Source organism: Monodelphis domestica, chromosome 4 (assembly GCF_027887165.1).
Source record: "Monodelphis domestica isolate mMonDom1 chromosome 4, mMonDom1.pri, whole genome shotgun sequence".
In the NCBI taxonomy this organism is placed as follows: Eukaryota; Metazoa; Chordata; class Mammalia; order Didelphimorphia; family Didelphidae; genus Monodelphis; species Monodelphis domestica.
In genome coordinates, this window is record NC_077230.1 from 323501819 (window position 1) to 323529442 (window position 27624).

The window sequence follows — 27624 nt, forward strand, 5'->3', positions numbered from 1 at the left end:
AGTCATTTTTCAGTTCTCTGTGACCCCCTTTGGGGTTCTCTTGGCAAAGATATTGAAATGGTTTGCATTTTCCTCCTCCAACTCCTTTTTACAGATGAGGAGCTAAAGCAAAAAGAATTAAGTGATTGTCCCAGGGTCACACAGCTATTAAGGGTCTGAAGCTGGATTTGAACTCAGGTCTTCATGACTCCAGGCCTGGTCCTCTATCCACTGGTCCACCTAGCTGCCCAATAATTTGCTTAGCCAATTCTCCAATCCATGAGCATCTACTTTTTGTATTTAGTTATTTGGTTATCACAAAAGTATTGTTATAATTATTTCAGTATATATGGGAACTTTCTTTTTATCACTGACTCCCTTTGGCTTAAAAAAAACCAACAGTCTCATTATTTTAGAGTCTGATCTGAGAGCCTTCATTCATAGGGAACACTTCAAATAGTCAATTCTTTGTATATAACTTAAAAGCAATTCTTTTTTTTTTTTTAACTCTTACCTTCTGTCTTGGAATCCATACTGGGTATGGATTCCAAGGCAGAAGAGTGTTAAGTTAAGTGGTTAAGTGACTTGCCCAGGGTCACACAGCTAGCAAGTGTCTGAGGCCAAATTTGAACCTAGGGCCTCCTGTCTCTGGGCCTGGCTCTCAATCCACTGAGCAGCCGTCCCCTTAAAGCAATTTTAAAACCTAAAACAGGGAAGCTAGAAAATTTCCTGCACCATGATGAATGAGACTTATTTGCTCTATTTGGGACATGTGATCTTAGCTCTTACTCCAGACTGGTGTATAAAGATATGTACAGTATTTGATATGTAAAAAAGAGGAAGCAGCCAGTAGGATAGGTAAAAGTGGTTGATTCATGACTAACAGCTTCCTGATACTATATATTAACTCTTTTCTTATTTACCTTGACCTTTTTCATTATTGAAGAGTAATTTTGAACTTTGATAGTTACCAGATGATGATTGAACACTAACAAGAATGTAAACCTATCACAGTACAAAGAAGAGAAGGAAAGGAAGACAGGAGACTTCCTCCCCAACTAATATATAAGGAAATGGAAGGAATTCTTTCATTCTGTCTGCCTAGCTTATAAAACTTGCAATGGAGTACAAGTAGTGCTGAACCTGGCTTCAAATTTGAATACTGGCTCTTAACACCTACTAGGAGACTTCTAAGGTTCACTCCTGTTCCAGTGAAAGGATGATCTCAAATATCATTGTGTGATTTTAAAATCAATTTGGAGCTCACTTTTCATTCAGCTGAGAAATTTGTCAGGAAATAGATGCTAGAGCCTTCTCTGTCCAACAAAGGTCTAATGGCCTTCCTTAAATTCCTATCTTAGCTAGCTCCTCTGCAAATGTTTTAAAATAATCTCCTTGAGCCCTTTCTGCCATACTGTAAATCCTTCTCCAGGATTGTACTTCATATGGACCAGCCTTGTGAACGTTCTGTTTTCATTTTTGCCTTCTGGAGATTTGAGGACACATGCCACATGATAGTTGTAAAGATGGGGGGGAGGGAGACAAGAGGAATAATTCTTGTCCCTAGCAACTGGGATATGTATTACTGTGCTTAGAGAACTATATTTCTATTGGAAAAACCATGAGAAGCTACAAAATATCCAACTTTTGTTCCCTTAATAATGATAGACCTGAGTTTAATCATTTCAGTATCTCTTCTGTATCTCTGCAATTGCAATGTAATGAAGGGAGGGCAGGCATTATTTGGCCCACATTGAGTGAATGCTGCCTTCATGAACCACCTGGCTCCTGTTCTCTAATCTCCTCTTTCCGGCCGTGGGCCCCCAAGTTAAAATGATTCTCATGTGAAAATCATAAAACTCTTCTTGAGGAGCTTAAAATGCTTACTTAAGCACAGCCCAGCTTGGGAAATCACATGATAGAAATAAAACACTGTGTTATATTTGTGGCCACTGACCTTACTCATAATTGTAATTTTCATTCCTAAAGCTTTTAATTTCAGCAACAGAATAGTTTTAGCTTATAGAAAATGGCAAGTCAACAGAATGCATTTTCTCTAGTTTTTCACGCTGTAGGTCAGGGAGAGAAGTTGCTTTGGGAGAAGCTATCGATGCTTCCTTTTCAGATGGAGAGACTATATATTGAGATCACTAAATGGATTTTCTACTAAGTTTGGCCCAGGAGCAGAGTTGAGAAAATGCATTTCCTTTCCCTCTTTGCAGAGGTGAGGGACTATGCCTTTAGAATATTGCATATACTGTCCAACATATGTTGGCTGATTTCAAAAGATTGCAAATTACAAGACCAATTCCAAATCAGGCTAACTTAAACAATATCTTTAAACCATTCCACCCAAAATGTGACTGTTTCTAACTTTATGTTGGCAGATACTGTCCCAACCAGCAAAAAAGCTCCTCCTCAGCATAGCTTCTCATCAGAGACACTGATGCTTCCTGCTGATGTAGAAAAGGTGAGCTAAATCTTTCATTTGTTAAACATGGTTCTAAATTTCATTGGACTTTACTACCATGTTTTAAGCTGATGCCCTTTTATATAAGATTTGAGTTCTAGAAATGCATTTTGGGTCAGATATTTCCAATCACCAAGTTCCTAAGCACTGTGTTTTTAAACTCCATGGTCAGTGAAATATTGATTCAGTTGAATAATTGACTGTTTTGAAGTTCATTGATTTCATCTTTTTTTTTAAACCCTCACCTTCTGTCTTGGAATCAATAACATGTATTGGTTCCAAGGCAAAAGAGTGATAAGGGCTAGGCAATGAAGGCTAAGTGACTTACTCAGGCTCACACAACTCAGAAGTGTCTGAGGTCACATTTGAACCCAGGTCCTCCCATCTCTGGGCCTGGCTCTTAAACCACTGAGCCAGCTAACTGCCCTCTACTCCATCTTTTCCTATAGATGCCTATCTTATCCATGCTATAGTAGATACTTTTCATGAATTTATTTGTTCTTCTGAACTTCCCACCTTCACCCCCAGTGCCACAAAAAACAACCATCACCAATACCCAGACATAATCCATTCAAATCTCTGATGAACTTTGCAAATTTTAAGTAGCCTGGGCTCAGATAATAGAGTCCCCCCCCTCCATGGGACTATGCTCAAAGCCTCTGCAGACCTTGGCCTTCGTTGGCACAGCTTTTGACATCTTAGGATTGGCTCTGCCTGGATGTGGCATCAGAGCAGGACTGTGGTAACAAACTTATTTGATAAAGCCTAGAGTTATATTCATTTATCTTCCCCTTATTTAATATGCCTGCTTGGAATGTGTTGAGATTATCTCTCCTTCAATTGTTATGTGTGACCATACCATGAATATTTAAACTCTTGTGTGCTTTTCTACAGGAGAATGCACACTTTTATGTTGCAGATATGCTCATATCTGCAGTGGAGACAATGAAATACAACCTCCTGAATCAGCAGCAAGGAGAGACCTGGGAAGGAATAGAAATGAGTGGCTCCCTTGGAAGTGATCAAGCTGACTTTGATAGGGGCTTTTATGTGCCTGGAAAGCAAAAATCTTCATCTGCCACTTCATCTGACAGTGGCTACGAAGGCAAGTTGGCAGACTGTGGGAGTCCTTGATGACTCGTTTTTCCAGCAATGTATTTTTAAACCCATGGTATAAAATTTCTCAGAAAAGCAGACCACACATGCTTTTTTTTTTTTAAATCACTCATTTGCTTTTTAAATCCTTACAGCCGGCTTTTGTCTATATCAATGTACTGAAACTATTCTTTTGAAAGTTACCAGGAACGATCCAATCTTTCAACACAATGACTTTTTTGTCATTCCTCATTTTTTACTTCAGCTTTTCATACTTTTGACTACACCCTCTTTCTTGAAATTTTCTTCTCCTTTGGCTGCTATAATTCTCCTATTATTTCTCTGTCACCAATGACTCCTTTTCTTCCATCAATCCTGTAAACATAGTTGCTCCTCAAGGATTTATCTCCTGCCTTCTTTAGAAGCTATTAATCAACAAGCATTTATGTACCAGACAGTGTTTTGTCAAGAGAGTTTTCTCTTCCCCCCATAAAGCTTAGTAAAACATCTCTCTCTCTCTCTCTCTCTCTCTCTCTCTCTCACTCATTCTCTCTCTGTCTGTCTGTCTCTGTCTCTCTTTCTCTCTCTCATTCTCCCTCTCCCTTTCTAGGTTGTTCTGTATTACAAGTTAACCCAACAACTGAAATACCGATTCATCCAAACAGTCTGAAGGAGTTCTGTGAATGTGACTCTGATGATTTTATCATTGTAGGTAAGATCTGAAAACTCATATGTCATGCTGGTTGTCCATGGATGAGGAGGGTACAGGGAACAACACAGTCCAATATGTTTGAGAAGAGACCTGGGGCCATTTGTCCTGACTATATGATCTTGGATAGAGCAATTTGCTTCTCTACTTCAATTTTCTCATCTGTAATTTGAGAGGATTAGATTAGATGATCCCTTAAGGCCTTTTCCAGCCCTAAAATTTATATTAATCTAAGACCCTGATACTTTGTTTCCATGGATATTATTTGTACCTGTGCTAGAAGAACATTGAGAAAGTAAATATTCATTATAGTGATCAGTGTAGGAGAAATAAACTTACTTTATTCATTGGTATTTCCTTTTATGTCTGGTATCACAACAATATAATTTCAGTTGTAGATTAAAAAACTTTTATTAAATTGTTGTGTATATCTGTTGTTTTTACATCAGTGATATTTCCCATTATATCCATTCTCCCTCTCTCTCCCAGAGAGACTATCCCTTATAACAATGTTTTAAAAAAGAGAAATTTCTCCCTCACTCCAGAACTTAAAACATCTAATCACCATATCAGTTAAATCTGATATTTTGTGTCATGTTCCATACCCATAATGCCCATCATCTGCAAAGAAGGAAATAAAGTGTATTTTCATTTCTCTTCTTTGGAGGCCAATCTTGGTTATTATAATTTCTTTCTTAAAAATAGATTTTATTGATATTCTTTGCTTTAATATCACATTGAGTTCTCTCTTCTTCCCTCTACCCCCTCTCAGAGAGCCATCCATTATAACAAAGAACATTTTTTTAAAAGTAAGAATAAGAAAAAAATAGTAAAATATCAAACAACACTGAAAAAATCAGATATGATATGCAGTATCCCACATCCATGGACCAAGACCACTATAGAGGAGCAGGGGGCAGGGTGTCTTCTCATAACTTTTCTTTGAGATCAATCTTGCTCATCATTTCACAATATTCCTTTTCATTTCATTCCTTTTCATTCCATTCCATTTCAAAATATTCCTTGTTTTGTGGTGGTTATTTCCACTTATATTGTTTTAGGCACTGTATATTTTCCCCAATCTTTCTGCTTGCTTCACTTTGCATAAGTTCATGTAAGTTTTTTCATGCTTCCTCTATATTCATCATTCCATTATTTATAACAGCACAATATTATTTCATTACATTCATGTGCCATAATTTATTCAGCCATTCCTTAAATGATGGGCATCTACTTGTTTCCAGTTTTTTGATACCACAAAAAAGGGTTGCTTTTAAGTATTTCAGTCAACATGGAGCCTTTCTTTTCACCAGTGGCCTCCTTGGGCATATACACCTAATGTTGGGTCAGGGGATATGGGCATTTTAGTCACTTTCTTAGCATTATTCCAAATTGTTTTCCAGAATAGTTGGACTAATTCACAGTCCCACTATGCATATGCACGTATATATTTGTATATGTCACATGTCTACATATGTATATACATATATGTACTTTTATGTGTTCATATATTCATATGCACACATATAATTTCTCTAGCATCTATCCATATATCCTTATCCATATGGACATTCCACATGCACATACATACACACAGATAGATATAGATCTCTCCCAGGAACTAACATGACTATCTTTGTAGAGTTGTTTTTTAAACTGATGTCCTAGGAGCCAGCTTTGGCTTTTGTGAGAAGAGGAATTTAAAGACCCCAAATTCAGATATATAGAATGATTTGGCTTCTTTGGCCAAGGATCCTCAACCCCCAAGGTGAAGTCTGAGGAAGTTATTTTGACTACTCTTTAATGTGGTCTATGATTGAATGACTCTCTTGTTTCTTTTTCTTGTTTTCCCAAAGAGCTGGAAGATTTTGACAAAATCACAGAAACTTGTAGATGTTTACATGACTTCAACAAAAGGTACTCCCTTGCCTAAGGGTCATTGTTCATTGCTGAGGTTTTCATTGCAAAGGGAAACCTGAATTTTCAGCCTTGAAAAGCATGAGCTGTGTTCTGCTAGGTGGAACAGTACGGATTCTGCCATAGGCCAAGTACCCCGAGTAAATGCTTTCTGATTTGGGAAATGATGAAATTGCATGGTAAATAGCAGCTTTGGTAAAGTTAAGCTAGAAGACATTCTAGCAAGTTGCCTTGGCTTAAAACAATTAAAAAGAAAAAACTTCTGCTTCCTTGACAAGCATAGGAGGGATGACAAGGAAAGACGAAGAATTGGAAGGAAGCCAGTATACCTGGGAGTAGAGCAGAGTAGAAAGGCAGTATAGGATGGTGAAAAGAGTGTTGAATTGGGAATCAGAAGACATGAGTTCAAACCCAGAGACAACTGCCATTTATCTCTTCTATGACTTTGGATGTGGGCAACTAGGTGGTGTAGTAGAGTGTGTTAGACCTAGAGTTAGGAAGACTTGAATTCAAATTTAAACTCAGATACTTATTATCTGTGTGTCAAGGGCAAATCACTCTCAACCTTGTTTGCCTCAGTTTCCTCATCTATAAAATGAACTTGAGAAGGAAATGGCAAACCATTCCAATATCTCTGCCAAGAAAATACCAAATGGGATAACATAGAGTCAGACACGACCAAAATGACTCAACAATTGACTTTGAGCAAGTCACTTAACCATTCGGAGCCTTAGTTTCCATTGTAAACCTTAAAATTTCACAGACTTATGAATGTTAAAAATTTTACTCCACATTGAGGAATCCTCCAATTCCCTACTTGAAATAATTCCCTACCAGATAGTGAGAACTCTACTTGAATGTGAAAACTCCTTGCTATGGGAGGATCTCTACCCCATCCCTACTTGGGACTGCTTTAGGGGAGAAAACTCCTTGCTAAACAATGAAAGTACTTGAAAACCATTTTAAATCACTACAGTTTAAGGGCTTCACTATTTTAAATCTCACACCACATCTGAAAAATGAGACAGGATATACAAGATAATCACTAAAATCCCAACTGACTCTGTATCTTATCTGATTATCTTAATTATAAAGTTATCTTATCTGACTGTACCTAGCAAATCAATATAGTTTGAATCTTGATTTATCTGATTTTTCAGATCCATTGATGAACCAGGTTTCAACTCAGCTGAACTGTTAGCTAAGGAGCTGTACCGAACTTTCTGCAGGAGCTTTAAGTTGGCAGAGGTTGACTTTCATCAGGCAGGCTCTCTGCAGGCAGACAGGTCAATAGTAAGTATCTGGACCAAAATAAATTGACTTTTCCTTTAAAGTTTTCTAACATCTTAGCTTGAGTACTTCTGGTTTTTTATAAAAGTATAACAAGTGAAAACGACTTCCTCAGGCAATGTCAATTTGTAAGAAAACAAAACATCTAAAAATGCCAAGGAAGGTAAATTATCAGGTAGAACTTTAGAACATATTTAAGGTTGTTCACGTTTGTCTTCTCCAGAGCCTAGTAGGGTTCCTGGTACATAGATGCCATTTAATAAATCCTTACTAGAGGCAGCTAGGTAGCTCATTAGATAGAAAGCTGGCTCTAGAGATGGGAGATCCCAAGTTCAAATCTGGCTGTAGATATTTATTAGCTGGGTAAATCAGTTCAAATCCAATTGCCTTATCTCTCTTCTACCTTGGAACCAATTCTTAGTATTGATTCTAAGACAGAAAGTAAGGGTTAAAAATCAATTAATTAATTAATTAGTGTTTACCAGTGCCTTTTTTCTCAACAAAAATATTTTGCTTTTGGATAAAGATACTGAATTTTTTACTCCAACTTATAGTGTGCTTACATTTATTAATAATCTAAATGTCCACCATTCTCCAATTGAAAAATGGGCAAGGGACATGAATAGACAAATTTTCAGTTAAAGAAATCAAGACTATTAATAAGCACATGAAAAAGTGTTTTAAATCTCTCATAATCAGAGAGATGCAAATCAAAACAACTTTGAGGTATCACCTCACACCTTGCAGATTGTTCAACATGACAGCAAAGGAAAGTAATGAATGCTGAAGGGGATGTGGCAAAGTAGAGGCATTAATGCATTGCTGGTGGAGTTGTGAATTAATCCAGCCGTTCCAGAGGGCAATTTGGAACTATGCCCAAAGGGCAATAAAAGCCCTTTGATCCAGCAATAGCACTGCTGGGTTTGTACCCCAAAGAGATAATAAGGAAAAAGACTTGTACAAGAATATTCATAGCTGCGCTCTTTGTGGTGGCCAAAAATTGGAAAATGAGGGGATGCCCTTCAATTGGAGAATGGTTGAACAAATTGTCGTATAAGGTTGGTGATGGAATACTATTGTGCTAAAAGGAATAATAAAGTGGAGGAATTCCATGGAGACTGGAACAACCTCCAGGAAGTGATGCAGAGTGAGAGGAGCAGAACCAGGAGAACATTGTACACAGAGACTGACACATTGTGGTACAAGAGAACGTAATGGACTTCTCTAGTAATGGCTTTACAATATCCCTGAACAACCTGCAGCGATCTACGAGAAAAAAAAAACTATCCTCAAGCAGAGGACAAACTGAGGGAGTAAAAACACCGAGAAAAAGCAACTGCTTGACTACAGAGGTTGAGGAGACATGATCGAGGAGAGACGCTAAATGAGCGCCCTAATGCAAATACCAACAAGGAAATGGGTTCAGAGCAAGGACACATGTGATACCCAGCGTGTCAGCTAGGGAAGGGGAAGAGGTTGGGGGGGGGGGAGGAAAAGAAAATGATCTGTTTCCAATAAACAATGTATGAAAATGACCAAATAAAATAATGTTAAAAAAAATAATCTAAATGTCCTGCTAAACTATCATTTAAGTTGATATTAAATGTCTCTGTTCTATGTTTTCCAGGCTGTTAATGAAGACAGTCTTCGAAAAGACTTTGAGTCCAGTTTGGGTGTAGTTGAGGAGATAAAGTTTAAGTCCAGGATTAGAGGGAGTAAAGAATGGGCTCCACCCAAATTTGAAATAATATTTAATGTTCATCCACCACTCAAGTAAGTTGAGTTACAATGTTGGCCTCTTTACTGTCCTTGTATTGTCACCAATCAATATTTAGCAAGTTGGAGATACTTAGAAACTAGTTGTATTGAAAAGAGACATTGAAGTGTTTAAAATTTTTTTAATTTATGTAGCTGAAATGCCTTGTTGCTACCATTTTTTAAATAAAAAGAGAAATTTATTAATTTATTTATTAATTTAGAAAGTAATGTTGAAAATGGCCAGGAGGATAGTACAGGTGGAACAGCTCCTTGGGAAGACAGCATGGATGGAAAAGCTGTTTCACTGGGAGAACAGCATGGATGGAAAAGATGTCCCACAGATGATATCAATTTGTAGTATTTTATATTCTTTACAACAGATGCTGTGTCATGGTGTGGATGTTTTTTGTTTTTTTTTTATCATGGGACTTTCATTTTTCTGTTCAGTTGGAAATCAAAAGATTATCCTCTGCCATACTAGCCTTTACTTAGTTTTGGAGCATTCATATGGAGAAAATGAAAATGAGGTATTAAATTTGCACCTTCTATTCCTTTTGTGATCTACCGTTGTCACACCACATTTGGATTGTGTCTAATTGTGAGTGCTACATTTTTGGAATGAAAACAATAAATCGGAGAATATACAGGGCAGATTGTTCCAGGATGATTAAAGAATGGGCAAATAGCTTGGGGGGAAGGGGAAGACTTTTTAGGAAGGGTAAGAAACTGAATAAGAAAATGTGATCAGAAATTGCAATATATGATGGTAATGGAATAGACTGTGCTATAAGGAATGATGAACAGGATGATTTCAGAAAGAACTGGAAAGACCTACATGAACTGATGCAGAGTGGAATAATCAGAACTAGGAAAACATTGTACACAGTAACAGCAATATTGTGGAATGATTGCCTGGGCTATTAACAGCAACACAATGATCCAGGACAATTCTGAGGGACTTATGACAAAGAATGCTATTCACTTGCAGAGAAAGAATTGTTGGGAGTCAGAATACAGATGAAATCAGTCCTAGAGATGAGAGGTCCTAGGTTCAAATCTGGTCTCAGACACTTCCCAGCTGTGTGACCCTGGGCAAGTCACTTAACCCCCATTACCTAGTCCTTACTGCTCTTCTGCCTTGGAACTAATACACAGTATTGATTGTAAGACAGAAGATAAGCATTTTTAAAAAAAGACTACAGATAAAAGCATACAAATTTTCAATTGTTTTTTGGGGTTTATGTTTTGGGGGTTTGGTTTTATAAGATTACTCACAAAAATGAACAATATGGAAATGTTTTGCATGATAATACATGTATAACACAGATCAAATTGATCGCCAGCACCAAGAGGGGGATGAGAAGGGAGGGAGGGAGCTAAGTTCAGTCATAGGAAAACGTGTGGAAAATTGTTATTACATGTAATTGATAAAAAATAAAATAAAATAAAAATCTATTAAAAAAGAAATGTGTTCAGATATTAGAAGAACTCTCATGTGTAAGAAAAATGGACATTCTGTTTGGCCCCCAGACTAGGAGCACTGGGTGAAGATTTGAAAGATATTGGAAAACTTCCTCACAATTAGAGTTATGCAAATAGAACCTGGTCTTTTTCTGGAAATAGTGCATTCTCCCTCATGGGATGTCTTTCACCAAAGACTTAATGACCACCTGCCAATTATACTGGAAAGGGAATCTCTTTCCAGCATTTCAGATGGCCTCTGAAGCCCTTTCTTCCAATTTTGAGATTTTGTGAAGAGACTCAGGAGGGTCTAGTCTTGTTTTTTTTTCCTCTGTCTCTGAGGTAATTAATGTTTAGGTAGGAATTAGTCAACCTTATTTGAAGAATGAATGACTGTCTCTAGGATTCAACTGTAAACCTTCCCTAAGGGAAAGGTTGGGGAACTGAGTCAGGAAAGTCACCATATTTTTTATGGGGACCATTTCCACCAGAAATTGCACCCTAACTTTAGATAAGCTTTATAACATACCCAGAACTATAGATTACATTAGAATGATTCTGTGTCAGCTATGGTGCAATAAAACACTATGATCCTCCTTGGGAATGTTGGCTAGTTCTGGCTTTTTGCCTCACTGAGTACCTTCCTATAAGTATTTCATACACATATCTTATGTGTATGTGAGCCCACATAATGTTGATAAGGTCCCCTAGTGTGAGTCACTGAATGCTCAGCCTTATTTTATACTTCTGCCTTTATTCAGTATGGTCTTTTGTATCTTGAGAAATTCCTTAAAGAAGTTTCATAATTGAGTTATACAGTCTTTCTCCCTAGGGTGTTAGATACTTTGTAATATTATTTCTTATAAAGTTAAACTTTTTCAGTATTGTCAAATTCTGGTCTCTGTGACCTATGAGGTATTTATTTCTGGGATAAGTTACAGTGGTTTTGGAAAGTCTCTGGTCCTTAGTGTTCAGGTATACACCATTGAGGGCAGTTTTTGAAAATCATCTAAATGCCTTTTCTTAGATCCAATCTCTTCTTTATTTCTTCTTTCAAAAGCAAAATCATCCCAACCCATGAAAATAGTCCCCTTTATTTTATCCCTCTCCATTTTCATCAAATCTAACTGTTTCTATTCTCTGTCACAGGAGGGATTTTGTAGTCTCCGCCCAAAACTTTTCCTGTGCTGGCTGTGGAACACCAATAGAACGGAGTAAGTTCAGATCAGCATAACTGACTGATTAATTCAGAATTAGTTGCCAGAAGTAACAGTTGAGGTTCTCTGAGATCGTTTTTTATATAACAAATATTGTTTTAAGAGTAGAAATTTTCTAAGGGGAATCTTTTCTCCTGTTCTCTTCCTACCCCTCACTTACGAATCCTGTTTTTTTCTCTGTTACTTCCAAGTACAGTAGACAAAAAATTTAGTGATGTGATTCTCTCACATTTGCTTCTCTCCATATTATTCATGGATGTAAAAACAAACAAACAAACCTAATAGGCCTGAAAAACAGAGCTATGCCTTCCTTAAGTCTGGGGGCAGCTAGGTGGCACAATGGATAGAGTACTGGGCTTAGTGTCAGGAAGACCTAAGTTCAAATCTAGCCTCAGATACTTAACTTGCACATGACTCTAGACAAATCATTTCACTTCTCTTTGCCTCTGTTTCTTCATCTGTAAAATGAGGATGATTACACTACTTCCCAAAGGCATTGTGAGTTCTAAGTGCAATAATTGCAAAGCCCTTTGCACATAACAAAGACTATATAAATGTTAGCTGTTAAGTGATGTTATCTCTTTTAGTAGGGAACTATCTCTGTGGTATGTATGATAGGATGAGCACAAATAGCCTCCAAGCCCCCTAGTACTTATTTGTTTGTATATGATGTCACCACCATTTAATTGTTATTGCTCTGACATTCAAGATCCCTGTATAGACCAAAGAATTTTGGGAGGGAGAGGTATTTTTAGAGATTATCTAGTTCAAGTTCCTCTTATTATAGATGAGAAAAATGAGACTGAGAGAGACAAGTCATTTGTCCAAGCATCACATAGTAAGCAGCAGAACCAGGAGTAAAACCCAGCTGGTGGGGGGGGGGTTAGGGGTGGGAGTGGGGGGGAGGTGGGGAGGGTAGTGGTGGACAGTACAATACCCTAATTTCTCCTTAGTAAGTGAGGTGATCACATTAGCTGACCCATCACTCAGTTAATCCTGAAGGAATAGATTGTAAGTTGCTAAAAGTTTTCTTAGGGGTCTGTGCATGGGGCATTGTTTAGGAAGTTAGGTTCCATTGATAGGCAAGGTAAGGAACAACCTGAGGGCAGTGGTGGGTGGGATAGGGTAGTAGTTGGGATGTAAGAAAATTGAAGGGGTTCTACAAGAAAAAAATTACCCACTCCACTATTCTGCCTGGGTTGTCTCGAGCTAGCTTGGCTTCAAAAATGTGTTTTGCGGGGGGCAGTGAATAGAGAGCCAGACCTAGATACAGGAAGTCCTGGATTTAAATCTGGCCTCAGAAACTGCCTAGCTGTGTGCCTGGACACATCACAACCCCAATGGCCAGCCCTTACTATTTTTCTGCCTTGAAACCAATATTTATTGTCTATTCTAAGACAGTATTTAAGAACTGTATTATTGATCCTTCCTTTAAAAAAAATGGCTGAACCTTCCCAATGGCACAAACCTACTCCTCCATCCATTTTCTCACACCCCCTCCCTCAAGGAGAACCTTCCTTGACTATAAAGAAATATAAGTAAGGAGAACATGTCAATACATTCAAACAATTAATTGATTTTTTTATTTCATAATAATAATAAGCCACTTTCAGAGGGGTGAACTTTGGGTGGAAGGGGAGGGAAATTTTGACACTCAACATTTATTCACCTTTTAAAAAAATGTTGAGACTGTGCTTTAGTAGAAAGATAGCTAGACTTTGAGGATATCAGAGACTTGGGTTTGAATGGAACCTTGGATAACTGTAGCCAAGGGGCCACCTCGCCCTCATGAGATTCTGTCTCATCTCTAAAATGATGAGATTAATACCCATAGTACCTACCTCACAGGGCTCTTGTGAGGATCACATGAAATAGCATAAATACTTTGCCAGCCCTAAAGCCCTATATAAATGTCTACTGTTTCTTATTCTTTGCTTTGTTGAAGGTACATGTCAAGACTTTCTCCCTGTGCTAGTCCTACCTTCTCTCAATGTTCTGTTACTTCACTTTCCCAACTATAAACTGGGATTATGAGGCCATGAAGAAGCCTTAAATATTGGAAATCCTCCTCTGCTAGTGATATAAATCTTTGGACATTTAGTAATGATTGAAGAAGAATGTAGACTTTGAAATAGTTACTATTTCATGTGTGTGTTAATAACAGTCTTTGTTTCTACATTGCTTCACAACCATACAGCTAGGTAGCACAATGAATAGATCCCAGGGCCTGGCATCAGAAAAGTCCCAAGTTCAAATCAGGCCTCACATGACTCTGGGAAATAACTTCTCTTTGCCTCAGTTTCCCCACCTGCATAATGGTGATAATAATGGAAAATAGAGATAATAATTAAAAAATGGCCTAGCACAGCATCTGGAACATAATAAGCACTATATAAATGTTAACTATGGTTATTATTATTATTATCTCATTTTATCTGAGAGATAAGTAATGTAAATAGTATTCTCTCCATTTTTCAGATGAAGAAACTAAGGCCTGGTAAAGGGACTTGCCCAGGGTCACACGACTTGTAAGTTTCACAGGTAGTACTTTCTTCTCTAGCACACTGAGCCTACCTTCCTTTTGTGTGTCCTTTTCAGAGTATATGAAGAGACTCCGCTATTGTGATTATCTGGGGAAGTATTTCTGTGACTGCTGCCACAGTTATGCAGAATCTTACATCCCTGCCCGGATTCTCATGAAATGGGACTTCCACAAATACCCTGTCAGCAATTTTTCCAAGCATCTCCTGGACAGCATATGGCATCGACCCTTGTTCAATTTGTTGTTCATCAGTCAGAATCTGTATAACAAAGCCAAGGAACTGGATCGAGTCAGGGTAAGCTTTTGAATAAGAAGATGATGACCTTTAACAGAGCTTCTGAAGTTAAAGACGGTGCCTTTAGATTTTCTATTTTCTTTTGTTTCTCTGACATCCTCACTGTCCCCATCTTACTTCCATTCCCTTGTCTCCACCTCTCGTAGTTACCATCTGATTTAAAGTTTTTATCCCCACTCTGTGGCAAAAATTTATCATACCAGTACAAAACTCCAAGCTAAATAGGTTTATTGAGAGGAGGCTAGTCTCACAATAAAGCCGGATTCTGGTCAAGATCAGAACCAGAGACAAGGAGCCATAGGAGATAGTCTTTTTTATGCCAAGAAATCTGATGACACAATGACAGAAAATACAATCAAAATTAAAATAGAATGGATGCAAAATCTTTCACAGGGGCAATTCTTAATTAATGATGCAAGTGCTGATTAAGGTAGAAAGTTTAAAAACAATCACTATGGGTGGTAACTTGTTTCTGTTATTATAGCTGACCTTTCAAAGGCCTCTGCAATAATCAGTCAGGGTCAAAGTATTTTTGCTGATAATTACAGTGTAATATTAGGAGTCAGTAGTTGGGCGCCTGTCCTGTCTGTCTGACTGTCCTGTCATACACCCAGTAACAGTCCTCCACCTCCTGTCTGACTATCTTGTCATACACAGAAAGGGCTAAGTGGAAACTCTTGGGTTATAGGATTAAGGCCAAAATGCCTATAAACAAGATTTGATGCCACTCTAAACTGTATTTTTCACAGCTAATGTTTATAATTCTTATAAAGCAAACTGTTTTTTTGACTATTTTCTCAAGACTAATGATTATGTTATTAAAATAATCATAGAAGCTAATACTATTATAATCATAAAAGGGGATGGGGGTTTCACACTCACACCTCCCCTAGGCTACTGCAATAGACTCCTGTTTCCAACCTCTTCAGTCTTCTGCATATTCTGTCCAAAAAATAAACCTGCCTAATTGGGGTAGAAGGCTGACTATGATATCCCTCTACTCAGAAACCTTCTAAGAGATTTCCCACTGGCTTCAGAATAAAATACAAATTCCTCAGCCTGGCATTTAAGGTATTATTCCTATATTTAAGATATTATTCCTACATTTTCAGCCTTATTTTGGAGTTCTTGTTTTCTGTTTTCTATATTCCAGCCCAAATAAGCAGAATACTGAGTCTGGAGTCAAGAACAGAACTGAGTTTATATTTGGTCTCAGACACTTAATACTGTGTGATCCTGGGCAAATCACCTCTGTTTGCCTCAGTTTCCTCATCTGTAAAATGGGGGTAATAGTAGCACCTAGTTCCCAGTGTTGTTGTGAGGATCAAATGAGATGATAATTGTAAAGAACTTGGCACAGTTAGACACAGTAAGTGGAGTATAAATATAAAATGCTTTTATATTTTATTTATTATATTTATAAAATATGTCTAAACATTATTATATATTTATTTATATATTTTATGTATATATTTATTATCATATCAAATATATTATCATATAAATATATAATATATAATAAATAAAATCTCTTTATAAAATACATATATTTTATATTTATACTCCACTTACTATGTATATATTTGTATATTTATATATGTATATATACATACACTAAGCCGTTTCTCAAATTTAGTGATCCATTTCCCAGCTCAGCACATGGTCTGTCTTCCATGGCTATAATGAACTTCCAGAATCCTTTTTGGTCAAGCCTCCTTTTCTATAAAACTTTCCTTGATTCCCACCCCACCCCACCACCAGACCCTCAACTCCACCCCACTTGTGTACTCTCTAATTAACTTGTTCATCAGTTGTATCCGTACATTGAAATGTATGATCTTTGAGGGCAGAGAATGTTTTTATTTTTATTTCCCCAGCAATAGGTCTTTAACAAATGTTTATTGAATTTAGTTGTTTAATCAACATTCTAACTTTTCAGAGTTTTTGATTGTATTATCAGCAAGTGTTTGCATAGCACTTTTACATATTTAACTCTTTTGATCCAAATGGTAGTCCTGGGAGGTGGGTGTTACTATTCTCTCCATTTTACAGATGAAGAGACTGAGGCTGAGAGAGATTAAGAAAGGTACTCAAGGTCACACATCTAGAAATACCTAAAGGGTGATTCAAATTCAAGAACTGAATGATCCTCTGTGTTACCCAGCTGATTATGGAAAAAAAAAAACGTTTAAGTAGACAGAGAAGCATCAAGATTGACTTTTAGATTGTAATTATTTGCTGTATGTACTTATAGCATATGATTTTCCCCCACTACCATTTGAGTTAATAATGCCTTTATTGTTTTGGACCTTAGGAAATCCAAGAGAAGCTTGTTCAGATTAAGAAGCTATTACAGACCTGCAGATTTGCTGAAAGGTACTATTTTGAGTAGAATATGCTTAGGAATGTGAGGGGGGAGAGACTTAATAGCTGGTTCCTGCCCTTTGACTGGTCTTTCATCTCATTCCATCCAATCCATTCATTGATTCATTCTTGTTTTGTTTGTTTGTTCTTTTAATGAATTTTAAAAATCATTCCTTCAAAAAACATTGAAATGCCCAGGTACAAGGCATCCTGCAGAGTGCTGGGGGTCAGATAGATTTGAAAATATGGAGATAGTTTACAACCTAGCAGAAGGAGGTAGAACATGTACCTAAATAAGAACTGCTGTCCTTTAGTCATTTTAGTCACATTTGCCTCTTCACAACCCTATTTGGGATTTTCTCGGCAAAGACCCTGGAGTGGTTGGCCATTTTCTTTTCCAGCTCATTTTACAGATGAGGCTAAAAAGGTTAAGTGACTTACCTAGGGTCATGCAACTATTGTCTGAAGCTAGATTTGAACTCGGGGAAGATGAGTCTTCCTGATTCTAAGCCTAGTGCTTTATCTGCTTTGCCACCTAGCTGTTCCTAACTGAGAATGATAGAAAATAGAATTTAAGTGCATAAGAGCTATATTTAAGGTGTAGCAAATTCATAAAGGGAGATATCTCTTCTAAATGTAAAGAATGGAGGGAGGTAGTTTTTGAATTAGGTTTCAATGAGGAAAATTTAAATAGGTAGAGATGGGATGAGAGCACTCTGCACATAGAGAATGGAAAAGGTTCAGAGTTTCGAGGGGCATGGAGTAGTCTACTTTGGTTAAGAGGTGGATGGGCCAGATAAGCATTGACAAACACCTGCTATGGGCCAGACACTATGCGAAGCACTTAACAAATATTATCTCATTTGAGCCTCACAACAACCCTGCAAGATAGGTGTAACCCCCATTTTATAGTTGAAGAAACTGAGGCAAACAGGTTACATGATTTGCCCAAAGTCATGCAGCCTGTAAGTGTCTTAGGTCATATTTGAATTCAGGTCTTCGTGACTCCAGACCCAGCATTCCTCTATCCAGGGTACCACTTAATTACCTGAAGCGTAAGGTATGTGTAGAGGAAACAATAAAAAGATAACTCGACATCTGTTTTCTACTGCTCCTCGGAAACTAGGAAAATGTGAAAACTGTTGCAGGAAGCATTTTTTTTAAAGTTAGTGTCTCATAAGGAGGATTCCTCAAGTATTCACACCAAATGTTTTGGCATGGTTGACTTTTACCAGCTCCTGCTTTCCATTTTCGTTTGCCTCCCTTGAGGCACTGGTCTAGCCTTACTCATCATTCTTAATTACTTCCTTTACCTCTGCTGACTTCACAGCCAAACAAATAATGTGGGTCACCAAAGTGAATTTAGGGATTAGTAATATAGTTTCATTATGTACTTGGACCACACATTGTCTTTTCTCTTTGACCCATTTCTTTGGCAGAAAAGTTCGAACTAATTTGCTAGAATGCTTTCGTTGTTGTTGGTGGTGGTTTTCTGCATCAAATTTAATGGTCAATATTTTTATCCAGGTGATACTTTTTTTGGTTGATACTATGTATTTGTCAATACTATGTGTTGGTTCTAAAGCAGAAGAATAGTAATGGCAATGAGTGTTATGTGACTTGCCCAGGGTCACACAATTGGGAAGTGTCTGAGGTCCAATTTGAACCCAGGACTTTCCCTCTGCAAGTCTGGCTTTCTATTCATTGAGCCACCTACCTGCCCCACACCCCCAATAATACTTTTTTAAAGCAGACATTCCACAGTATACTTTTGTGATGTCTGAGTTTCTCTGTCCATCTCTGGGTGTCCCTTTGTCTTTCTTTGTCTTGTCACTGTCACTAGGTCTTTTATCTCTGTCTTGTTTATTTCTTATCTCTCTCACCTTTTTTTTCTATCTTGCTTGTCTTATCTCTATAAATAACAAGTAGAAAAATAACTGATTTTTTTCATAAATAAAAAGGTTTGGGCATAAAAGCTCTTCTTCTTGTGGGCTTACTCAATTGCTACATTGTCTCTACCTCTCTATCTTGCCTCTGTGTGTCTTATCTCTGCTGTGTTTCATCTCTCTCTGTGCATCTCTCTGTCTCTCCGTCTCTCTGTCTGTCTCTCCATCTTTATACAGAATCAACACACTCTCTGCTGCTGACCTGGATCTCTATTTTAGGGAACTTAAAGGGCAAGTCAGAACAGTTTGAGAAAGCCCAGGATTTTTCTCTGTTTCTTATTATGTAAAAAACTAAATCGATCCATAAAATGCCTTGAAATTCTGTGCTTTGTCTCCTCCCCATTCCCACTAGGATATTAAAAGATTTTGAGCAGGTGCCAGGACACTTGACAAATGAACTCCACCTGTTCTCTCTGGATGACCTCGTCAGGATCAAAAAGGGACACTTGGCTCCTGTTCTGAGAGGACTTTTGAATGCCTCCCTTGTTCATGTGGACAGCTGTGAAGTAAGGAAACCCATCTCTCCTTAAAAAGATCTGTTTGGCCTTAGGTCAGTAGCTAGAAGTCCAGGGCAGCCTAGACCAAGAACACAAGGCTTTACTCTCCCTCATATAGGAGAGAAGGCATTATGGTGTGTGAGGTCATAAAGAATTTGGAGTTAGCGATATATTGGTTCCGATCTTACCCTTTCCCCTTGCTGGTTTATGTCCCTTAATGATATAAAGTTATTTAACATCTCTGAGGTTTAGTTTCCTCCTCTGTGAAATGGGTATAATTCTGCATATAGAATCTCTCTTACAATGTTGTTGTGAGACTCAGTTGAGATTATGTATGTAATAGATTTTTGCAAATTTTAGGATTCAAATCTTAACTATTAGGGATTACCATTCTCATTCTTCTTGTCTTTTACTTATATTTTTAATTTTATTATTATTATTTTTAAACCCTTATCTCCCATCTTGGTTCCAAAGCAGAAGAGCAGTAAGGGCCAGGCAACAGGAGTGAAGACACGTAGCTATTTGAGTAGTGTTTGAGACTAGATTTGATAGAATCTTCTGTCTCTAGGCCTGGCTCTCAATCCATTGAGCCACCTTTTATTATTATAAATAATATAGCTTCCCCCTTTTAGTATTATTTTTTTAAAAATGGAATTCAGTTAGAAACAGTCCTGGGATAAGTCCTTATTCTCTTGTAATTATTTTCTCTTTAAAATTGTGGTAACTACTAAACAGTTGGATAAAGAACTGATTGGGGGGGGGGGTGGTAATTGAATAAAAGTTTGGGGATGTAAGCTCCTCTTCTTGTAGGTTTACTGAAAGTACTTTTAGGATGGCTCCAATAATAGACAGGCTGGTGGGAGTGAAAGGTGGTTTTTCTTCTTCCTGTATGGTTTTGATTTCATCAGCAATATCTTTGTATTTTTAAAGCTTTTCTTTTACTTGGAAAATGTAGTTTGGAAATTCTGAGTATTTGTTTGGGAAAGACTGACTGAAGTTAAGCCATCTACAGATCAAGAAATCAGAAGGTTCCATAAAAATTGAAAAACTCTGCCCAAACAGGGAAATATGCTTGCAAAAAAGAAAAAAAATTAATGTTTCTCTAATTCCATAAGTCACCTTGTTGTTCTTATGGCTCATAGATTTAGAACTAGAAGGGACTTAAGGGGACACAGAAATTAGCCTCATCATTTTAAAGATAGGAAACATGGAGATTAAATGAGTTGTCCAATATTATATTGATTGACAGTGACAAATGTAGGACTTAAATTTAAGTCCTCTGTCTCTGACGCCAAGGTACTTTCCCCCATAGAACATTGCCTATTTGGGGAGTGTGCACAGTTCTTCTAAGGAGCAGATTATTTACATTGAAGGATAGGAAAACAAGTTGTTTTAAAAATGATTTTTGACTAGGTAGCACAGTGGATAGAGTGAGTGCCAGGCCTGAAGTTGGGAGGACCTGAGTTTAAATTTGACCTAAGTTACTTTCCACCTATTTGACCCTGGACGAGTCACTTAACTCCAGTTGCCTAGTCCTGACCACTCTTCTGCCTTAGAGTACTAACTGTAAGGCAGAAAGTAAGGTTTTATTTTAAAAAAAAAATCTTCATCAATCATCTTAATAGTAAGACCAGTGAATAGCTACAAGGTTTTGGGGTCTTAAAAATGGTGAAAGAAATGTGAATGGTAGCTCACTGAATCCTTCTTTTCCAGCTATGTCAAGGAAATGGGTTCATTTGTGAATTTTGCCAAAGCACAGCTGTCATCTTCCCATTCCAGACAATGATATGCAGAAGATGCCCAGGTATCTTAACACATAGTTATTTCTTAAAATGTAAAACAGTAATCTCTGTAAAATGTAAAATAATCATTTCAGAGTTTGCATGTTTGTGCTAGACTGTAGGAAATCAAATATTTAGGCTAAATGTGGATCAGATGGTTCTGGAATGCAGAGGACCCCTAGAACTTACACAGGGTTGAACAACACAAACAATAGCTTGCTTCTGGGGTCATCTCTCTTTTGGGTTAAATTTTGACAAAAAGGGATGTAGTTTGTGCTTTATTCAAACTCTGATTAATGACTAGGAGAATGATTTTATGGGCAAGGTCTTGACCTGGACTCTCCCTTCATCCTAGACTTATCTTGAGTGCTCTGTTGGGATAGATCTTCTCATTGTTCTTTGCCCTCAAATGGAATTTGGGGAGCATGTTCCTATTCTCCCTTTCCTGGACCATTTGAGTATTGTGTTGTCATTGGGGTGGAGGCTGGAAATATATTTCTGTGATTCTTCATATGCTTTTTGAACCACAAAGGAAAACCTCACATAAAATCTATTGACGACCCTTTCTTGTATTTCCAGCTTGCAAAGCTTGCTTTCACAAGCGGTGCTTCAGGTCAGCAGACTGCCCCAAGTGCTTGCGGATTCAAGCTCGAAAGAAGCTTTGGCAGAGTTTGCCCTCTCTGACAACTTAAAGCCATCTAGCTGTCTACAGTTCCCCACCTACATTAGGGAAACTATTGTGCTTGCCTACTGCTGGTAATGTTGTTTTAGACATTGTGTGTTGTGTATAAAGAAATGAACTTGCCAAGCACTGTATTTCTTTGTATATATTTAACTTTTTTTTAAAAAATCCAGATACTTGGCTATCCAAGTTGGGGCATTGTTACTATTATTTAAAAAAAAAACAAGAAAGAAAAAGAAACTTAGTTTAAAAATGAATGTCAAGGAGAATTTCAGATAATAGTGACTTTTTGCTGCTAACAAGGTTTTTTAGAGTGTTTTGATACTTCTTAAATTGTATTTGGACAATTCTAGTTTTGCTATTTATACAAAGTACAGTTTCAAAATGACTGGGCCTGTTTTTTTTAAAGCAAGTTTTAAGTATTGGGATAAATTGTTGTTTCTCTTCCTTAAAAACTTGATCGTGTGAAACTGACCAGATCCTGTACTTTCATTAAAATAATTGCAACATCAGAGACTTGTTTGTATGCATCATCATCGTCATTATCACCATTGTCATCATCGTCATCAATCATTATTATTATTAGGAAAAGGCACTGAAGCCTGGCATCTACATAAATTTCCTATGATTGAGAGAATCTAAGTGTGAATCCCATTCTACTCCTGTAACTTTGGACAGCTCACCTCAGTTTCCTTATCTATAAAATGAAGGGGCTGGATGAGATGATCTCTAATTATGTTCCTTCTAGTTCAAAATCAGTGATCCTTTGACTTATTCCTTTATCTCATTGCCTGGATAAGGATCCCTGTTCCCCCGACATTCCTTATATCAAGGCCAATTCCATTTGCCAACCAGCCCTCCAAGAGGCAATGGAAACACTGGGCATTTGTTTGTAATTTGAAATGGTTACCAGAAGATGGCACTCTTTTTATTAGTAGCACAGCTCAGCAGCCTGAATTTAGTCCCCAAAGGGATAGAGAATGAAAGAGAATAATAGAAACTGAAAGAAAATGTCTAGTGAGTTACTATAATCACAGGAGTCATTTTATCATTTTATTCATATTCTATTTGGGTGTCTCATCCAAAAACTGAACTAAGTCTGGATTTTGACAGTTACTGACATTTGTATAATGTTTTAAACTTGGCACATCACTTCATTTATCACATTTGAACCTCAAAAATACAAGCTCTATCTCCTACCTCCCATTTTTTTTCAGGGGGAAGGCTTGGGTCTAGACATGTGCTTTTATCAGTATAGGGAACTACTGTTATCCAATAATGTAAGCTTCTTGAAATTAGGGACGATTTCATTTTCATGTGAGATAGGGAAGGAGAGTAGTGGAAACTACTTAGTGATGAAGATCATGATGATCTACTTAGTGATGAAGATCATCATCATGAAGATGATGAAGAAAGAAAAAAAGGACCTCTTGGTGATTGGTCTCAATTTTTTTTCCCCATTGAAATATAAAACTGACCAGGAGGAGCGAAGTCATGGGAGCTAGTATCAGAAGTCTCATTTAGTCCCAAATCTCCTCATTCCAAGTCTATTGCTCTACTGCTATAGTATAATGTCTGGATTCTGAGCCAGACAGAAGATTGCCAGTCCTAGTAGGTTCTGCCAAGCTAAATATTATTTGAGCTCTAGCTCAATCCACCACTCCTCAGATATTTCTGGTCTAGAGGTATGAGAGGACCAGAACAAAATCTAGATCCTTGATCTAGATCCCTTAGCTTTCCTTTTCAACTTAGACCGTGTTGCATCCCAAATGAATGTCTGGAACCAATTCAAAAAAGTCAGTTTCAGTTGTCAGTCATCAAAAGTCAGTCATAAGATTGTCCCTCTCCCTGCTTCTACCTTGCCTAGGTGACACAGGTTGTCATACAGCCTTTAATCTTTTTTTGCTAGTAATATTTATATAACAGTGAGTGGTTGATTGACCCATATCAATGGGAGAAGCAGAGCATCTGTTTGAATTAAATTCATTAAGAGGATCATCATTGAAGATTATTGAGTACTTTAAGGCTCACTAAAGTTCCTTACAACTCTTCTCTCATTTGGTCCATATTACAACCAAATGAGGTAGGTAGGGCAAATAGTAGTATTTCCATTTTGCGAATGAAAGAAACTGAGGCTAATAAAAGAGAAATGAGTTAGCTAAGGTCATTCAACTTTTAAGTGATGGTTCCATTCAACAAACTTTTTTTTACATACTTGCTGTTGTAGAGGAAAAAAAAAATTAAGGTAAGACATTGCCTCTAAGATAGTCATAAAGTTTTCAGTCCCAGTCTAATGGCCAGGACTTAAAGCTAGGTCTACTGATTCAAAAACCTAGTTGTCTTGCAATCACAGTAGTAATTTTTTCTTTACTTGCCTTGGCCTAGGACTGATCCTCAATAAGATAGCTGAGCTCAGATAAACAGGAAGTATAGAGTTCCACATTTCCCCTCTTATTTATGTTCTTATCTGTTGTTTTCCCCATTAATGGGGCTCGGGAATAACATTTTAAGGGTATTTGAATAACATTTTAAGGGTATTTGAATACACTAAAAAGGACATTTTATCAACCTATTCAAATTCTTATGGAAGCTGTTAGGTGTTGGCTACTGACACCAATTATTTAAAAATTATTTCTTTAAACCAGCTTTAAGCAAAGAGAAGGTAGCTAAACCAATTTTTATGCAAATAACATGATGAATCTATCTTCCCTCTTGCCCCCAGAATATTTCCCAAGTCTTCTGTCCAGGGATGCAGGAGAGTGGGCAGCATACACAGGTTTACGTATTTTCTCATTAATGCTGATTTCAGGACCAATTTATGAAGTGCAGGTATAAAATTTATAGTAAGGCTACTTTTTTTTTTTTAGTTCTCTGCAATCATATATGTGTCTTTTACTTAAAAAGGAGTGTAAGCACACATCAGTTAGAAGAAATGATGTACTAACTGTCCTTAATTTATGAGGAAGAGAGCCATTTGTGAAATTGTTTTGGCAACTCTGGGAAAGCTCAGTTCCTCTCCTCTTTTTTTTTTTTGGTTCTAGAACCTTCTTCCCTAATAGAGTAGTCACAGAAGTGACTTCTGGCACTAGTTCAGCATCTTTAAAGGAAGTAACCAACCTCCAAACAAGAGTTTCACTGTCTACAACAGTTATCCTGAAACTAACCTATTCCTGCCTGGGCAAAGAAGATGCTAAATCAGTGATGGGCAACCTTTTGAGCTTGGTGCATCAAAATTCGTCAAAAAACCAAGCATAACTCAGGTGGCATGTCAGTTCAAGAAAAAAACCCCATAATTTTGCCATATTTATAGTTTAAATAACAAAAATGTATAATTATAATACATGACTGTATTTAATAAACCAAAAACTAATTATTTAACTGACCTGCTTAGTGACAGCAATTTATCCTCAGCTTCTCTGCATCCTTCTCTGCATGAGGCCCTGTACTTCTCTGTATGTGGCTGTGTGTCATTGAAAATGGCCACACATGTCAGTGCTGACACCTGTGTCATAGGTTTGCCATCACGGTGCTAAATTATCACAATATCAATTTCTAATAATGGCACAGTCATTGCAAGTTGGCATAAGATTGATATTGGATTGAGAGCTGAATGGCATAAGATAAATTCTTAGACTGATGGATTTCACAGATTAATCTTTAGTGGAAACTCTCTTTTAGAAGTCAGCCATTCCCACAAGTCAGGCCCTCCCAATAGCTATTACTTTAATGCAGCTATTCATTGCCTTTCTGCCTTTCTTGATCACTGATTTCATCAGGTGGCATTCTTTTTTTTTAAAGCACCTATTGTATCCACTGTACTATGATCATCACAAGGATGGAGATAAGATAGAAGATTATAATCTAGAAGAGATGCAGCAACAACAAAGAGCTTTTTAACTTTACTTCAAAAATTTACTACAAAAAAAACATTATTTTACCAAAAGCAAACTGGATCACCCTCAGTACCCTCTCTAGAATCTGTGTATTTGTATTCCACATCCTACATATCTGGAATGAATTCCACTTATATATCTCCCTCTCGAAATCCTTTTCTTCTTTCAAGACTTAGTTTGAATGCCATCTTTTCCATGAAATACTTCCTGATCTGAACTTCAGAGATTTCCCACGGCTTTGTTTGGAACCTCTTCTCTTCTTTCCCTCTATTATATTTCACTTGGTGATCTCATCTGTGCCTTTGGTTTCCATTATTATCTCCATGTGGATGATTCTCAAATCTAGTTACCTAGTTCTAACCTCAATCCTGACATTCAGTCCTACATCTGATTGCCTATTAGATGTCTTAAGACTAGATGTCTTAAATTGAACATGTCCAAAACTGAATTTATCATCTTCCTCCATCTCATCTCCATAACATCCCACTCTTCCTAACATTATGTATTACTTTTGAAAGAATCATCATCCTAGTCACTCAAATCTCACAACCTCAATGTCATTCTTCAGCTCCTCATTCTCTCTAAACCCTCCATATCAAATCTGTTGCCTAGTCCTACTGGTTTTACCTTCCTAACATCTGTTGTATTTGTCTCTTTCTTTTCTCTGATGCTGCCACCACCCTGGTTCAGGCTCCCATCACCTCATCGTTAGACTATTCCAGTAGCATTCTGGTTGGTCTCCTTCTTTCAAGTCTCTACCCATTTCAGTCTACCCTCCACTCAGCGGTCAAATTGTCTTCTTAAAATTCAGATCTGACCAAGTCAATAAGCTCCTCCATTCAATAAACTTGACTATTGCCTCCATTAATGAATAAAACATCCTTTGGGGTCTTTAAAGTAATTTATTACTTGTCCCTTTCCTTCTTTTCCATTCTTTTAATGCCATACTCCCCACCTCTGAGATCCATTGACATTGTCTTTTACTCTATATTCTAAGTATTTTCACTGGGTGTCCTTTATGGCTGTAATTCTCTTCCACATCATTTCTGCCTCCTGGCTTTTCTTTTTCTTTTTTCTTTCTTTTTTTAAATTTTAAACATTATTTTATTTGGTCATTTCCAAACATTATTCACTGGAAACAAAGATCATTTTCTTTTCCTCCCCGCCCCCCCTCCCACCACCTTTCCCTCTCCCATAGCCGACACACGATTCCACTGGTTATCACATGTGTTCTTGACTTGAACCCAATTCCCTGTTGTTGGTATTTGCATTAGAGTGTTCATTTAGAGTCTCTCCTCAGTCATATCCCCTCAACCCCTGTAGTCAAGCAGTTGCTTTTCATCAGTGTTTTTACTCCCACAGTTTATCCTCTGCTTGTGGATAGTATTTTTTAGATCCCTGCAGATTGTTCAGGGACATTGCATTGACACTAATGGAGAAGTCCATCACCTTCGATTGTACCACAATGTATCAGTCTCTGTGTACAATGTTTTCCTGGTTCTGCTCCTTTCGCTCTGCATCACTTCCTGCCTCCTGGCTTTTCTAGCTTCCATCAGGACTCAGTTAAAGTCCTACCTTCTGTAAGCAAGTCTTTCCCAGGTCTCCTTAATCATTAGTGCCTACTCTCTGAGACTACCCTCAATTTATTCTGTTTATATTTTCTTTGTACTTAGTTGTACGTTATCTCTCTCTATAGACTGAGAGCAGGGACTCTTGTTTTGTTTTTCT

The 27624-nt window shown here is 37.4% G+C and overlaps 2 protein-coding genes across 10 annotated transcripts in view; one reads left to right on the forward strand and one right to left on the reverse strand.

The window, feature by feature from the left end:
* The window catches only part of RUBCNL (rubicon like autophagy enhancer), a 160930-nt gene extending 138415 nt beyond the window's left edge, over positions 1–22515 (forward strand). For 7 of the 8 annotated variants that reach the window (XM_056794868.1, XM_056794871.1, XM_056794866.1 and 4 more), the window contains 12 exons: positions 2367–2449; positions 3344–3554; positions 4155–4256; positions 6110–6170; positions 7331–7463; positions 9088–9233; positions 11829–11893; positions 14495–14733; positions 17048–17109; positions 19396–19549; positions 21254–21344; positions 21901–22515. In XM_056794868.1, coding sequence (XP_056650846.1) covers positions 2367–2449; positions 3344–3554; positions 4155–4256; positions 6110–6170; positions 7331–7463; positions 9088–9233; positions 11829–11893; positions 14495–14733; positions 17048–17109; positions 19396–19549; positions 21254–21344; positions 21901–22013 — 1460 coding nt within the window. In that variant the 3' untranslated portion in view covers positions 22014–22515. The remainder of the gene's footprint in view (positions 1–2366; positions 2450–3343; positions 3555–4154; positions 4257–6109; positions 6171–7330; positions 7464–9087; positions 9234–11828; positions 11894–14494; positions 14734–17047; positions 17110–19395; positions 19550–21253; positions 21345–21900) is intronic. The other variant, XM_056794872.1, reaches the window with a different exon arrangement.
* LRRC63 (leucine rich repeat containing 63) overlaps positions 1–27624 on the reverse strand; it is a 195144-nt gene that overhangs the window by 27614 nt on the left and 139906 nt on the right. The window lies entirely within an intron of this gene.